This window comes from Manis pentadactyla, chromosome 11 (genome assembly GCF_030020395.1).
Source record: "Manis pentadactyla isolate mManPen7 chromosome 11, mManPen7.hap1, whole genome shotgun sequence".
NCBI lineage: Eukaryota > Metazoa > Chordata > Mammalia > Pholidota > Manidae > Manis > Manis pentadactyla.
The window spans coordinates 26,728,597-26,743,951 of NC_080029.1; the positions used below are offsets into that span (position 1 = coordinate 26,728,597).

Consider the following 15,355-nt stretch of genomic DNA (forward strand, 5'->3'; position numbering starts at 1 on the left):
CTAATGCAGAAACTCTGATTTCAAAGATGAGTTGGGAGATTGTGTTCCAAGAAGGGACAGATTGGATCTCTGTGCCAAACAAGTATGAGACAGAAAAAGCATCTTGAGTCAGGGGAGGAGGGCCAATGCTATTCCAAAAAGCCACAAATTACCAACCAATGATGCAAAGCTTGCTAAAAAAATGTCAGTGAGCTACCTTAATGTTTTAAATCACTAAAGACACAGCATATTTATGCCAACTCATCCAGCACATCAGCTGGTTCTGGGCAAGTCTTTATGCTCAGGCTAAACATGAGCAAACATTTTGGTCTTTTTGGTGAAAAAACTAAACTCTGGGGCAATCACCAATGAGGGAGAGTGAGCCACCTTCCAAAGCTACTCTATAGGCCCCGGATGCAAAGTCACCCTTCATCGAAAGGTGAAAACACTCTCAATGTTCTCCAGCGTGCCCAGAGAATTTGGGAAGTGACCTGTGTGAAATCTACAGATGGCTATGTCTCCTCTCCTGCTCTGAAGATGACGAGGACAGGCATCCAGTCCCCAGGTGGAATATGTGCGGAGAGGCAGTCCATGATGAATGTGCAGGCTTCTTAAGGTGAAGCCACCGGAATGCTCCCTGACAACAATCAGAGGAGCCTGAGGAGAGGAGTAAACAGCTAAAGTCAGGTTCCCAAACAGAGCCAGTGACCTCTGTGCCCATAAAATATACAGATTCCCTGGACTCTTCCCTCAGAGGTTCTGAGTCCTTGGGCTCAGGGCAGGTTCTGGAAGTCTGTAAGAAGTTTTCCAAGCAGCTTTGGTGATCTGTTAACTTTGGGAACAGTTGGTTTGATTTGCATTGTGTTTTTTTTTCTGCCTGAAACTACTTAAGTTCAGAAACAGAATAACAAGTGGACAATGCTTGGAAGTAAGAATTGAGAGAGACAGAAATCAAGGGACAGAAAGTTTACATGACTTGCCAAGTTGACACAGCTGATGAATGTTCAAACCAACAGGTACATGTTAAACATACCTTTCATGCAAGGCCCTGCACCCAGTCTGGTGAAAGTAAAAAGAAAAGTGAGATGCAGTCCTTGTCCTTAGGACCTAAACACAGGATACAAACTCAAAAGCAGGCTGTTGTCACACACAGAGTGAAGTGGCCTAGGGATAAGGCAACAGGGAGTAACGGGGACTGGGGTGAACTAAAGCCTGCAGGCTAATACAGTGAGCATCTGCTGCTCAGCTCTAGCTTCTTGCTGCATATAAGGGTGTGGGCCTCGGGTGGCCAGATAGTCTGGTTTCTTTAAAGAAGCCAGAAAGTCCACATTTCCTGGCTTTTAAATATAGTAATTCATTCAGTTTAAAAAAAAGAAAACCACACTGAGGGCCAAGTGCGATTCATCTGTAGGCTGACTCCTGCTCAGGGAATGACAGTTAGCCTCTTTCCGAGAAGGTCAATCCAGTCCATCCTCCCTTGACTAGAGTTCCCTCTAGAGCCCTGCGGAGTAGCACAGGGTGGGAGGGGCCCAATCCAGCAGGTTCTTAAGAGTGGTTGGTATGAGTCTGGGTGTGCAAGGGTGGGGCTTCTGGCCTCTCTCTCCCCGCTAGAAATGCACTCCAGGCCCAGAGGCAGGGTGTGGCCACTGCAGCTCCAGCTTCCTCTCCACTAGAGATGCTCTGGGAGGGGCCACGATGGTCAGGTCATTAGGGGCTGCCTGGTTGAAGAGTCTAGCTGCAAGCGGCTGCAGAGTGAAAGTGAAGGAAGGAAAGCTCGGGAGAAAGCCAGAGAGCAAAGCTGTCTTAAAAAGGAACATTGGAAAAGAAAGAAGAACAAAGGCAAGAAAGAAAAGCGTGGGCTCTAAAAATCCCACAACCCAGAATAACATCCCCAGATTCCTTAGCCAGCCAGCCAAATGAGCAGTCTAGCCACTCTCCATCCAGTTGGTCTGCTAAATTTTCCTCACAATACTCACCACTACCTGACCTTTTCTACTGACTATTAATTTGCCTATTTTTATTTCTGGATGCCCCCAGTACAAAACGTAGCTCCAAGAAAAGGGAGTGTTTCGTCTACTCTGTTTATGGTTCAGTTTCCAGTGTCTGGCACCCTGCCTGGCATACAGTAGGTGCTTAGCAAATATCTTTGGACAAATGGACTGCAGGCAAGCAGTTGGCACTGGAACAGTTTAACATTACGTGTCAACCATACAACAAGAACATCAGCACAAAGCACTTATCGCTTACAAAACCTGTCCTTTAACTTAACTCCTCCAGTTTTCTTTTACCAAACTGCTTCGTGCATGTGGGCATGGCTCAGGAGACCACTGGCCTCTGCAAAGTGGGCAGCCTGCACAGAGCTGCCTGCACAGCAGCTTGGCTGGCTCTCTCTCTGGGGCCTGGGAGATGATGCGGCTGCAGCAACAGCAAGGCTCAGCACTAATCGGGCCATGTCATCAAAATGATCAAGGCAGGTTCTGGGGCCAGGTTCACCCCCAGATCTCCAGAGCACTGATTAGAAGCTTATAAGGGACATTGAGAGCATGGGACACAGCACAGCATAAAGAAAGCTCTGGCTCTGACCACTGGGCTTGTTTCCCAGCTGTATGACCTTGGATGCCTTTAAGCCTTGTTGACTTCACCAGAAACGTGGGCAAACCAACAGTAACAGTAATTACTTCAAAGCATTCTTGTGCAGGGTTCAATGAGATACTTCACAAGGAGCGCCCAGCACCGTGGCTGGAGCATGCAGTGCCATGGGGACACCACTATTCACAGCAGCTGCCTGGTCATCTCCATGCCAGCCCCAGCTCTGCCGCTTTCCAGCAGTGGGACCCTGAGTGACTTGACCTCCTCTTCCCTGGACTTCAAATTCCTCTTCTTTCAAATAGGGAGAACCCAGTCACCAGGATCAGGTAAGAAATATATGAGATCATACATGATAAGCAATTAGCATAGGGTCTGGTACATATTAAATGCTTAATAAATGTGAGCTAGTATCTTATTATTATTCAAGAAACTTTTACTAATCTAGAATGCCAACATGAAAATGCAGCAAAGGCAGTTTGCCATATGCAAATAAATCTTCGGGACATAAGGTTCTCCAGCTACAAGTTTCTCTCCCCCCCCACTTTATTTTTCAGTTGCTCTAAGAATGAGCCACTGCCCCCACCACCTTGGGTCTGACCTTGGAAGCCTGTGGAGGCCATTTCCCAGTGCAGCGCTGACCTTACCCCACAGCAGTACAATCCCCACTTCTCCATCTGCCTCTTCGCCCCCACAAAGCTGCAGTCTGACAGTGAGGAAGAGGACATGCAAATCCGCCCTAAAAACGGCTTGTTATTTTCACGGCCTGGATGGTGCGTGTTTGTGGGTGCCTGTGAAGACAGCGCGTCGCTGTCAGGTACAGGGCATATGCCACCAATCTGGGGGAGGCTGTGAAATGTAAAAATACTCAACCCAAATAAAAGCCGTTTCCAAAAAAAGAAAGAAAGAAAGCTCCTCTCACTTTTTGCCCAGGGAAGAGGTGGGAACTCAGATCCCCAGGCAAATTCCCTCCAGACCAGCCCCAGACCAGGGCACCTGACTCTGTCAATCCCAGGACCTCAGCTCCCCAGTAAAACTGCTCAGCTACTGGTTTTAAATGGCAGTTATACTGCAGAACACAGAAACAGCTGCTTTCAAATGACACGCCTGAGAAGGTGACTAGGGAAGGACCAAAGATAAGGGCCCTCCATAGAGAAAACAGAACACTAAATAAGCCAGGAAGTGCCACTGACAGCACGCTGATTTACAAAATCAAATCAGAAGACTAATTAGCATCAAATCCCATCTTGTAATCAACAGTCTTTAGTGGGCATCTACAGTGCACCTAATCCAGGTGTCTTGAGCACAGTCAACAGTAGGGGCCAAGCAATTCAGGAAAAAGAAGGCAGCAGGTGGTAGCAAAAGTAAACCCAACAATGTAAGCAAAAGCAAGAATAACAGGGAGGTGTGGGGGCCTGTGGCAAACTGGAGAGAGGAAAGAAGTAAAGTGGGTCTCTCAGTTCCACACAGCTGTTGCTGTGCCCGAACAGGGCACCATGTGACCAGATCTCCCAACTTTTAATCAAAGATTAAAATCCAAATTTTCAAGTTTCTCTTAAAACACAGTGCAGACCAAATAAAACACATCTGAGAGCCAGATCCAGCCAGCAAAGGGCCAGTTTGCCACCCTGGCCAAGCCCCCGGCAGCCCTTGGCAGGTTTTATGGCATGCAGGGGGAGGAGGGCAGAGCAGTACTTGCAGACCATACCCATCTCCCCTTCGAGTTCTCAGACACCTTTCCCAAGTCAAGCACCCTCTCTCTGGAATGCCCAGCCCTCAGAGCCCATCCTAAAGATGAGCCCCCAAGCAGGTGCACCTTTGCCTGTGAACGCTCCTTCTCATCTGAGCTGCTTTGGGCAATCTGCCTCCAGCCACCTCTGCACCTCCCACCACCCACTGGACTCCTCCTTTCCAGCTGTGCTGGCCTCTGAAGAAATGGCCCTGCTGGGGACCTTACTGGGGCAGGCCTTTGGACAAACTGCCAGCCCTGGGAAAGTGGCTGGAGGCATGAACAGCAACAATGCTCACACATGCTGGGGACTTCTGCTTCCCACCAGTCCCCAGGGAAAAGTTGTTCTTCTGCAATAGGCTCCTGAGTGCCTCAGCTGCAGGGACCTGAGGAAGGGGCATTCCTTATTCTAAGGTGCTGGGTGATGGGTGCCATGCCCAGCTCTGGCAGCAGCTGCTTAGGAAGGGAAGCCACAGCACCCTTCCTCCAAGTTCCCACGTTTACTCCAGTCCAGGACCAAGAGAAGTAGACGCAGTGATGTAACTAATGATAACAGTTCTTAAAAATAACCCAATATTGGCATTTCTCGTATGCTTTTCAAAGCATATGCATGCTTTCGTGATCTTCCCTGATCCTCCCAGTACTCCGTAGAGACTGTCAATATAACATTATTGTTATTATTAATCACTCTTTCCTAACCCCTGAAGAATCAGAAACAGGTTCAGCACTCTGCTCCAGCCCAGGGCTTCACAAACTTTAACATGTCCATAAATTCCCAGAGGGAGCTTGTTAAAATGCAGATTCTGACTTAGAAGATTCCGTAGGAGATTCTGCATTTCTAATAACCTGGGGGTCCTCAGACTCCATATTGAACAGCAACACTTGGGTTATGCCACAGCAAGGGTAGGGGTAGACCCAGGACGCTAACCCAGGCCTCCTGCCTTTGGTTCTGCCTGAGGGAACAAGGCTAGCTCACCTCACTTTTCACAGGTTGGGGCCTCTTGCCCAGTTTCACCTCCAGGAAGTGCAAAGGAGCAATCATGGCCCCGATGTTGCGGATGTCGGCGTATTTCAGCTCCTCCGCAGTCAGAGCCGAGCCAGGGAGTCCAGTCAGGGGGCCAAGCCCTGGCAGAGAGCCGGCAGTCACGGAAGGGTCTGGGATCTGCCCAGGCATCATAGCAGGAGGAGTAGCAATCCAGCCTGTCAGTGGGAGAAGAGCAGGACAGCCGCTGTCAGCCAGGTAAGAGGTTTGCTGAGGAGCTCAAACCCCCATGTCTTGCCAGGGCCTCAGGCTTTTTTTTTTACTAACGTTCCCTTAACCCCTTCCCCACCCAGTTGCTCCTCCTGCCCTTAAGTCCACCCTGATAGAGAGGGAAACATTGATCAATTAATTCACATCAAGGTTATTCTTGGCACTTAAAGCAGTGCTTAACCCTGTCATAGGTCACATCAATTCAGCATTTGTTCTGTGGCACTGCGGTAATCCTTCCATTAGCCCCATAACACTGAGTCAGAGCCCATTACACAGAGGAAGAAGCCAAGGCTTAGAATGGTAACGTGCTCAAGACTGCACAGTCAAAACTGGAGGAGCCAGCATTTAAACTGCAACATGGATTATAATGGAATCTCAAGCACCTTTGCACCTGTTTAAGAGGGAGCTATTTTTGGTCTGGCATGGTGCCTCCCCTCAAATCACACATCCCCTTCTGCATAGCTGTCAAGACACCCTGAATGCGAAATGAAGCAAATCAAAGTTAAAGGTGAGTGTATGTGTGACTATGTGCATCTGTTATCTTTGAGGAGGAGACTGGGGCAAAGGAAATGGAATTAATTAGCATGTGCTTTCCCAGTGGAGGCCAGCACCAGAAAAGTCCTCCACGGTCTCTTCATTCTCAAAGCAAACACATATTCTGGCTCTGCCAGACCCTGAAGGCTTGCAAGGGAGGACAGATTCAGGCATGAAAGAAAGACATAAATTAGACATATCAACACCAAGAGAATTCTTATTTCTTCTTTGTCTTTACTGGGGGAAGCAAATGGGTAAGAAATGGTCACTTCAAGGCACAGATGGAAATGAAGAAAGCCTGTCTGCCAATCACACCAGACTTATCTAGTCTCTTACAGGGCTCCCACCCATCCATCCAGTCATCTGTCCATCCCATTGCTGACCACCTACTATGAGCGAGGAGGCACCAAGAATTTGGGGATCAGATGTGAACTGCTTTGGCTTCTAAACAGCCTTGTAAGTAGCATTTTAGTACAAAGCTATTCCTGGATTCCAGTCCTGAAAAGGAAATCATTTCTCTTCCTTCCCACCTTCCTGCCTAGGGCCATAAAAATCAAAACTTTGACTGTCTTGCAAATCCTGAGGGAGAAACTTTGGCCTACCCCTTCCATCTTCCCATGTCTCTTCCAACCTAAAGGGATATATTGAGTGAGACTGGGGGGATGTGACATCCACTGGACCATGCTTCTCTGTTGCACAGAGTGAACGTACTCATATGGCTACACGGTCCTGGGCTCTCTGCCTCCCACAAGAGTGGCCCTGGAGGGTGACCCACAACTTCTGACCCCCATCCAGGTTTTCAGGTCTAGATTTTCAGAGAGGCATATTAGGGGGCCCACTTTGGCCACAAGTACATGCCACATTCTCCATCTCCATTCCATTTTCAGAGGTGAAATGTGGTTCCCAGTCTAATCCTGTGTCCCTTTCTCAGTAGGTTCTGCACACTGATGGGGAAAGCATGTGAGTGATTTGCACCCCCCAACCACAGAGACTTCCACTGGACATCCCTTTCTTTAAAGAAAGCTGCTTGTGAGTGCACAGTGGGCGGGCCATTTCATCTTCAGCACACATCTGCCCAGGAAGCCAGAGCTCCCTGCCTTGCGCCCAAGTTTACATTTGGTCACCAAGCTCTTTCATCTATGCTCCACCTGCTCTACCTCCCACATCTGGCCCCTCAGCCCCTCTTTCCCACCCCACGTCCTTTCTCCTCTTCCTTAGCACCCAGTGTCCCCTGGGCCCTTTCAGAAAAGGATCTGAGACTCATTCACATCAAGTTATAGTCTTACAGCTGGAGGTGGTCTTGTGCTTATCTAAACCACATCCTTATTTTGCATATGAGGAAATTATAACTCAAAGAGGTTAAATGACTTACCCAAGGTTGCACAGCTAAAGAGGGAAAGAGCCAGTGCTGGACTCCTGGTTCCTTGATTTTAGAACACAAAACTTTCTCACCCTGCCCTTTTTGTTTCCCCTCCTGGGGTTCAAGAGATATTAATGCAGAAGGAATGATCTTCTAATAGTGGACTTTCAGACACTGGTCTATAATGAAAGAACATTCTCTTGCACAGAGGACCCTCTACTCTGACTCCCTGAGATCCAGGTTTAGGAGGAAGTTGCTCAAATAACCCCATGGCAGCCTACATAGGAGTCCAGACATAGAAAAGGCCCCTGAGACATCTCACAGGTGGTTGGTCAATGTGCTGTGACCTTCCCTAAACCTGAGCTGGACCGGAGTCCAGGGTCAATGAGAGAGTCATGACTTTCACACTCTAAAGCCAGATCTGCAATGCAAAGAGGGCTGCAGGCTGCCACACCAGGAGGCTGCTCTGGGATGTGGTGCATAAGCTGCATGTCTCCCTGGGTGTCCTTCAGGGAGAATAAGAAAGGAAACTCACATTTATTCCTCAGAAAAGGAGAAAACCCTATAGAATCCCCTCTTCTGGCCCTGAACTGATGCTACAAGGAATGATTGACCCCAAAAAAGAAGCTTAATTGAGCTGGCCAAATGGACAGGAGATGAGAGGGTGGAATCTCCTCTATGCCTGGTGCTTCAGCTGGAGACAAACCCCTAAGAGAGGATGCAGATGTCATACCTCAGGTATGGAGCAATGTGAAAATACAGAGCAAAATTCCCTTGTTGGCCAGAAGCCCCCAGAAGCTCCCTGTACTGTGAGAACATTATGGTGTGTGGCAAAATATGCCAAGTGGCCACTCAGCAAGTGGAAGGGTGATTTCCAGGGGCAGACATGAGTCATGGCTGGTTGTTGCCCCATGAGACCCCAGTGCCTAGCATCATTTCTGGCACAGAACTGGTAATCAACAAATATTTGTTGAACTAATGAATGAGTGAATGAATGAACAAATGATAACAAATTAATGGCAGAGGAAATTCAGTGAGTGGAATATTGATCTGTCTCTGGAAGTTTAGATGCTCGTTATCTACCTCCAGATTATTCACTCCCACAGTAGACCCCCAGAAAAATACTCCAGAAGCTTTGGTATGTTTCCCTGCCTAAGCCATCTCTGGGAGATGGAAGCCAGACCCCACTCTGTTCCAGGAATGATAGGCTCTGCTTGCAGCTTCTGTTTATTTTCATACAGATGGTATAAATGAGACACTAACAAATGACCCCAAAATATAATGAATTCTCTGCTACTGTGGAAGCCCCCCAGAGGGTAACCACCCCCTAGTAGCAGTGGCCCCATGAATTCTTGCCATTCTTGCTCCTCTGTGAACCCATCCCAATGACAAGCTTCACTCAGGGGATCAGGCACCAGGCTTTCCTTTGCAGAAGCAAACCCCCCACCTCTCTTCCCTTCCCCCTAAAGGGCGCCCCTAACTGCTCAGATACAAACCACAAAGTCCTTAACATATGCCATTCCTAGGAGACAACCGCAACAGCTGACATTCACCAGCAAGAAGTCATCCTAAACGGCTCCTGGGGGTGGAGGGGCAGAAGATGGAGGAGCTGGAGCGGCTGCCTTTCATAACTGGATCCTCATTAACTGCAAAGAGCTGGTTGACAATCCAAGGCGGAAAGGCAACTTTGGTGATTTGAAAAATAAAACAACTTGATGTGACTTGGGGATCTATAAAGGTGTGGGGTTGGTGGTGGGGCGGGGGGTGGGGATCGGGGGCAGTAGCAGGGAACTGAACCAGAAGGAATTTACCCACTTCAAGGAAGTCACAGGAAAGATGACAAGAGGTGAAATCATCTCCCAAGCTGGTTGTTCCATACGGAAACAATTCAGTAGAAAAAGGAGAACTATGCACTAAAAGGTTTAGGAGAAGAACCCAGTTTTTTCCCCTTCAGGGCCCAGGAGGTTGAAACTCTAAACACCCTCCATGTCTCCATTGGTAACTGGGATGCACAAATAGAGCGAGCTCTATACATCAGCAGAAGACCAAAATTGGCAAATGGGACCTGTGCCTCCAAAAACAGGCCTAAAATCCCAAAAATATGTTGGCAGTTTGGGACACCAGGAGCAACTTGGAAACTAGCCAATAAAGTAAAACTGGGAAATGTGCAGATCCATGACACTGACAAGCAAGGCTTGAATAAGACAGAAAATGTTCAGGAGGTCACAGTGGACCCTAAGCTGTTGTTGAGCCTAAGATTTTGGGTGATTTGATGCAGCTACCCAAAAGCCAGCTTGAAAGAAACAGGGACCTGATGGATCCAAGCGGTAAGAACCTAAAGAAAAGATCTGATATCTGTATCTATTCTGAATTCCTCAGGGATTTATAGGTACAGTTTGAGGTGCTGCCTTGTACAAACAGAGGAAAAGACACAAAACACTTACAAGCCCAGAAAAATGTGCCCTCTTGGGAGATATTAACATGAAGAATCATTTCAGTTGAAAGAAGAAAAGAGAGCTACCTTAAATTTTCCCCCTTATTTTCTTCTCTTTATACTGTCTGCAAATCTGTAAGATACAATTGTTTTCAATGGAAGTATCTACAAATAAATTACAGTCTTGCTTCAATGGGTCGAACTCGTAAAAGGCTGTTCTTATTAGAAAGTGCCCAATACTCGTCATTTTCATCTAGAATGGCAGATAGCTTAAAAAAAAAAAGACAGGTGAAGAGAAAGGCTGCCTGGTGGACTTTCCACAGAAAATAAAGCTTAAAGGCCTCTAAAATCCATGGGCCTCTTTAAGAAGGTTAGCTCTCCTCCAGGCAAACAGCTGGCCTGGGCTGGCATCAGGAGCCAGGAATGGGTGTGCAAGTGAGTGCAGATGGCCTGAGCTAAGAGAAAGCGGCACTGGGTGAGGATGGCTCAAGGAGTAAGGGAGCTCACAGGGTCAGACCCCAGGAGCACCAGTGGGATTGGAGGTCAAGAGCAGGTAGCCAGCAATTAGCAAGAGAGGGTGGGAAGTCCTGGGAGCCAGAGCCCAGGAAGATTCCCAGCAGGAAGATGTGGAGGGCAAAAGTCCGTGAGGTTCATGGGGGAGAAAGGTGCCAGGCCAGTGATCACAAAGCATAGTATTGTACTATCATGGATCTTGGAGAATTAAATACCAAACCTGATCTTGGAGCTAAGAAATCATCTGGAATGATCTCTCTCCTGGAATCTGAAACAATGTAGGTCAACCAGCTTCCAAAAGACAAGGAGAACCAGAAGGCAAGAGGCAAAAGGATGAAGAAAGCCCCAAGACTGAGAAAAAGGGCAAGAGGCAAAGACTGCCTGCAGTGGCTGTCCCAGCTCTGGTGCAGGCGAGTGAGGTACGTTAAGAGTGGAAACTCTGGAGCCAAATCATCTGAGTGTGAATCCTAGCTCTGTTGTGTGACCTTGGGCAAGTTCCCAAACCTCTCTGCATCTCACTGGCCTCAGCTGTCAAGTGGGGATAGTAACATTATTTGCCCCATAAGGCGGCAGAGAGGATTAAATTAGTCAATACTTGGAAAGTACCTGGAACAGTGCCTATACCTAGTGAGTTCACGTGAAGTCAGGGTAGCCATGAGGGCCTTCCTTCCTGGAGGGACATTGCTGCTGGATGACCCCTCAAGGTCCCCTCTGTACAGTGTACATTGGACATTCATCTCCCTTTCCCACCGTCATGAAGAGGATTCCCCCAGAGGACTTATTGCTCTCCCACTTTTCAGCTCTAAACTCGCAGGAGGCAGGACCATCCTGTATCCAGGCAGTTACTGCAGAATAGAAACAAAGGGTGCCAGGTCAGGGCTGGGTACAAAGATGCAGAAATGAGGCCCTTTGCCTTGGTTTCTCCCAAGGCCTCCTCCTTCAGGCCATAACACAGCTTCATAGGTCACTAGCAGTGAGGCACCACCAGCTGGCTGAGTTTCCACCCCTGCCTCCAGAAGCAGAGGGCTTCTGTGTCCTGCAGTCTATTCTATCTCTGCAATGCTTGGAAGAGGACACTCCTCAGATCTTCAAAAGAAAAAGCTGAGGGTTGGTAGGGGTCAGGAGAAGCCACAAGGATGGTACATTGAAATGCATGATTTCTGCATAGCCATCTCAGCCATACAAGAAAGTGGAACTTCTCCCCAGGAAAGGTTCTTTCCTGGAGATCAGAGAAATGCTTTTGACAAGGTCCTGCCTATAAACGCAACTTTCTCCCCTGGCTAATGTAGGTGCTCAATAAATGTACATTAAGTCTTTTCTGCTAGGACTCTTATTCTGAGCAGCAAGAAGCTGGGAAGGTACAGCCCCTGGACAAGCCTTCTATACCCCCTTCCCACCTCACCTCTTCTCTGTTCCTTGGTGTCAGGAGTTCACAGTATGATACACAACACAGACATACACACAGTGTGTGGTAAGTCCTTTGGCCCTTTTTAAAAAATGCTACTGGTGTTAAAGCTTTGGAAATAGAGCTCCACATATGGAATCCCATGGGCTGAAGCAAGAAAACAGACTTAAAAAACCCCAGAACAGTGGGCTCTGGCCTGGCCTCCAATGGCCAGAAATGAGTGTAAAGAAATACAGGCTGAAAATTCCAACCCTGGGTCACTAAGGCATTTGTCTTTGCTGAGCTCTGAGGCCAAACCACACACACAAGAGTGTGCACACACATGCGTGCGTGTGCACGCTCACACACACACATACACAGGCGCATGGAGCTTGGCAGCCTGTAAGTTCCAGAGCTGGTAACACAAGCCATGGAACCGACTGCCAAGACAAGCAACAGAACGAGCCAGGCCCAGTTTCATTGGCCACCATACGCTGCATATGGCCCAGGACGCAGCCAAAACAGTGTTCTCACCCTCCTCAAAGGCATAGGAGACCCTCTGTTTTCAAACACACCTCCACAGAGCCTTAATTAAAGGAAAATGGAAAAATAATGTGCCTGCTGCTCTCCCCCTGCCTATATAAGTATGCACACACACATACCCATACATACCCACTCTATTTTTCTCTTCCTCTCATTTTGGTTTCAAACATAATTCATTCGCATAGAAAAAAAGCAAACTGCATCCTGCAGCAGAAAAGCAGAAAAGAATGTAGCTTGCCCTCAGCCCTGGCTCTGATTGCTCAAGTTGAACAGGAGCTGAATGAATACAGAGCAGGCCAACCTAGAGTCTGCACTGGCCCCTCTCTTACAGAGCAGGGCTGGAAACAGACACTGGTGTGACAGACAGCCCACTGCAGCCTGGCAGCCCGTGACAGACAAGGCCTAGAGAGCCGAAGCCTTCTTATCCTGCCAAGTGTTCTGCAGGTGAAGCCCACACATCCTGCAAACAGGTAGGGGGAGACAACAGATGCTGGTGGCTGCAAAAGCTAGGCGGTGAGTGGGAAGATCCTTGTTCAAATCCTTTTCTCGAGGACGCTGTTACCACTTATCAACACATCTCCTTGGAGGTGGTTGCAGCCATCCTAAGAGAAAAGTCAGAGGCCTCCACACCCATTCCTTCCAGCAGCCCTTCAAATCTCATAGCACCCAGTCTTCAGGAAGATTCTGGAACTGCCTGCAGCTCTGAACCAAAGCCAAAGTAGAAGGAGGAACAGAAGAGTCTTTGAGAAATCCATCCTCCCTGTTTTCAACAGGGCAAAACCTTAACTAGCCAGAGGCACGAGAATAGATCTTGCTTCTCTTCCCTGGTCCTCAGATTTATATAAAATTAGAGTCATGCTCACACCTGATATCTGGTTAAACTCTCCCCTAGAAACCTGCAAAGGAAGATAAGGCATTCATCCAAACTGCAGCCAGATTTGCTGGAAAGATGAAAGCAATGGGAGGTGTTTTTAAAAACCCTCAGGGAAGAAAGACTGGGGGGAAGGGAGATAATATGTGAACACAGTTCATAGCCAAATCTTAAAGGACGAGCAGACACCCAATTATGGTTCAAAGCTTCAGTTTCTGAGACTCCTCAAACTAAGACCTTGAGGTGAGTCCACCAAAATTTAAACCTCGGTACCCATACCACACAGTCTGCAAGCCCTCTTTGACAGACCTGAGCACATCTGTCCTGAGCACATGAACTCGGGTATAGCCCTATGCCCTGGATGCCAGTAGGGAGGGCGGCATACTGGGCAAGGGTCAGGCAACCTTGCAAATGGAGCTTACCCAAGGGTTCAGTTGAATTCCCCTTCTACCAGCCTCTCCATCTCCAGCCAAATGCATGGCCCATCCATCCCTGCAGAGAAGCCAAGCCCTCCTGACTTCCCAGCCCCTCCCACTCACCCAGGCAAAGCCTGGTCCTGCCACCTCAGAGTCCAGGGGTCCAGGCTGTAAGGCCCAATCCCTCAACTCCTTTGAGGGGAACAGCAGAAACAGCCTTCTAAACTGGGCTGGGCAGGAGAGGAGGGGCTGGTTTCCTAAAGGAGCCTGCTTGCCACCTTATGTAACCTGGTCTGGGAGCTGCGAGACCCCACTGGGAAGCTGGGTTGCCCGTAAGCCCCCTCCCAGCCCAGAACCCCAGAGCAATGGCCCCGAGAGAAGCCCTCTTCACTGGATCAAGAGCCCCAGCCCTTCTCAGTACCCTCCTCCAGGTCCTCAGGGAGCCACGCTTCCTCCCTGAGAGGGTTGTGGCGGGACTCGACTTACCAGCAGGTCCCTGTCATCCTCCAGCACCAGCACCCTGCACCTCCCTGGCCTTTCACCCTCCGTCTCCATCCCCGCAGTCCGTCTCCCTAGGGCAGTTTTCCCCCCACTCACCCGCCTTCCCCGCCGCCCGAGGAGAGCGCCTCTCTGCAAACGGACGGGGGAGGAGAGCGCCGAAGGGAGACGGAAGGAGCGCCCGGGCTGCCCCAAGAGCGGACGGAGTCTCTCGTTCCAAGGCGGGAACCAAAGGGAAGCCACTGGCTCCCAGGCGCCTCGCGGGAGGGGGCCGGGCTGCAGCGCCCCCCGCCGGGACAGCCCGGGATCCCGGGACTGCGGGAGCCTCCCCGCGGGGCCGCGGTTCCGGGGCTCGGCGCGCTCCGCCCGCATGGGGGCGGCCGTCCCAGGTGCCCGCGGCCGGCGCGCCCCACCCCGCCCGGCCGGGGGCCCCTGCGCGTGCCCTCGCACCCACCGTGCAGAAGCCGCGGGCGGAGGCGGCGCCCCCGGGGCCGGGGCTCGGCTGCAGGCGCCGTGCCCACTCAGCGCCGCTGCCGCCCGGCCGCCGAGCTCCGCCCGGTGCCCAGGCCCGTCCCGGCCCGGGAGCCGCCGCGGCGCCAGCCCCGCCGCCGCTGCAGCGTCCGCCGCCGCCAGCGCCCCCCGTCGCGGCCGCCGAGCGTCCCTCCCGCAGGCTGTGGCGGGCGGCGGGACGGGTTGCATCAGCCCCGGCTATATAGCGGCCCCTGGGCGGCGGGGAGGGGTCGGGAATGCGGAACCCGCCGAGCTGCCAGCTCCAGACGTCAGAGGGGGACGGAGAGGAAGGGAAGGAGGGGACAGGGGAGGAGGGGGTGTGGATCCGGCGCTTCACACCGACTGACCTTCACCTCCCCCGCCGCCGTTCGCGCCCTCCTCCCCCGGCTCGGCGCGCTCCTCTCCCCGCAGGGGCGGCCTCGGCCCCGTAGCGCCAGCCCGGGCTCCATCGCGTCCCCCGGCTCTCCCAGGAGCGCGCGAGAAAGCAGGACGCGGCGAGCGGTTATGTAAGAGCATCCCCGCGCACCGCCGCCCGGCTTCCACCCCGAGGCAGAAACGGCAGCTCAGGGAACAGAAATGGGAAGGCGGCGGCCGGGCAGACAAGTCAGAAGCCGCTCGAAGCGTGTGTAGCCTGCACTGAACCATCTTCCGCAGTCCTTAGCGTTTTTCCGTCAAACGAGAGGGAATTTCAGCACATTTTCATCTTTGGACCCTTCACTGAATTGAGTGAGGATATGCTCTCGCAG

The 15,355-nt window shown here is 50.6% G+C and overlaps 1 protein-coding gene across 4 annotated transcripts in view; it reads right to left on the reverse strand.

Moving 5' to 3' along the window:
• The window catches only part of JDP2 (Jun dimerization protein 2), a 37,804-nt gene extending 22,728 nt beyond the window's left edge, over positions 1-15,076 (reverse strand). The window contains exons 1-2 of one of the 4 annotated variants that reach the window (XM_036913128.2): positions 14,957-15,076; positions 5,271-5,494 (exon numbers count right to left, since the gene is read on the reverse strand). In XM_036913128.2, coding sequence (XP_036769023.1) covers positions 5,271-5,471 — 201 coding nt within the window. In that variant the 5' untranslated portion in view covers positions 5,472-5,494; positions 14,957-15,076. Of the gene's footprint in view, positions 1-5,270; positions 5,495-13,607; positions 13,627-14,087; positions 14,207-14,553; positions 14,791-14,956 lie in introns of those variants that run through there. The other 3 variants (XM_036913129.2, XM_036913131.2, XM_036913130.2) reach the window with 3 other exon arrangements.
• Positions 15,077-15,355: the final 279 nt, after the last annotated feature.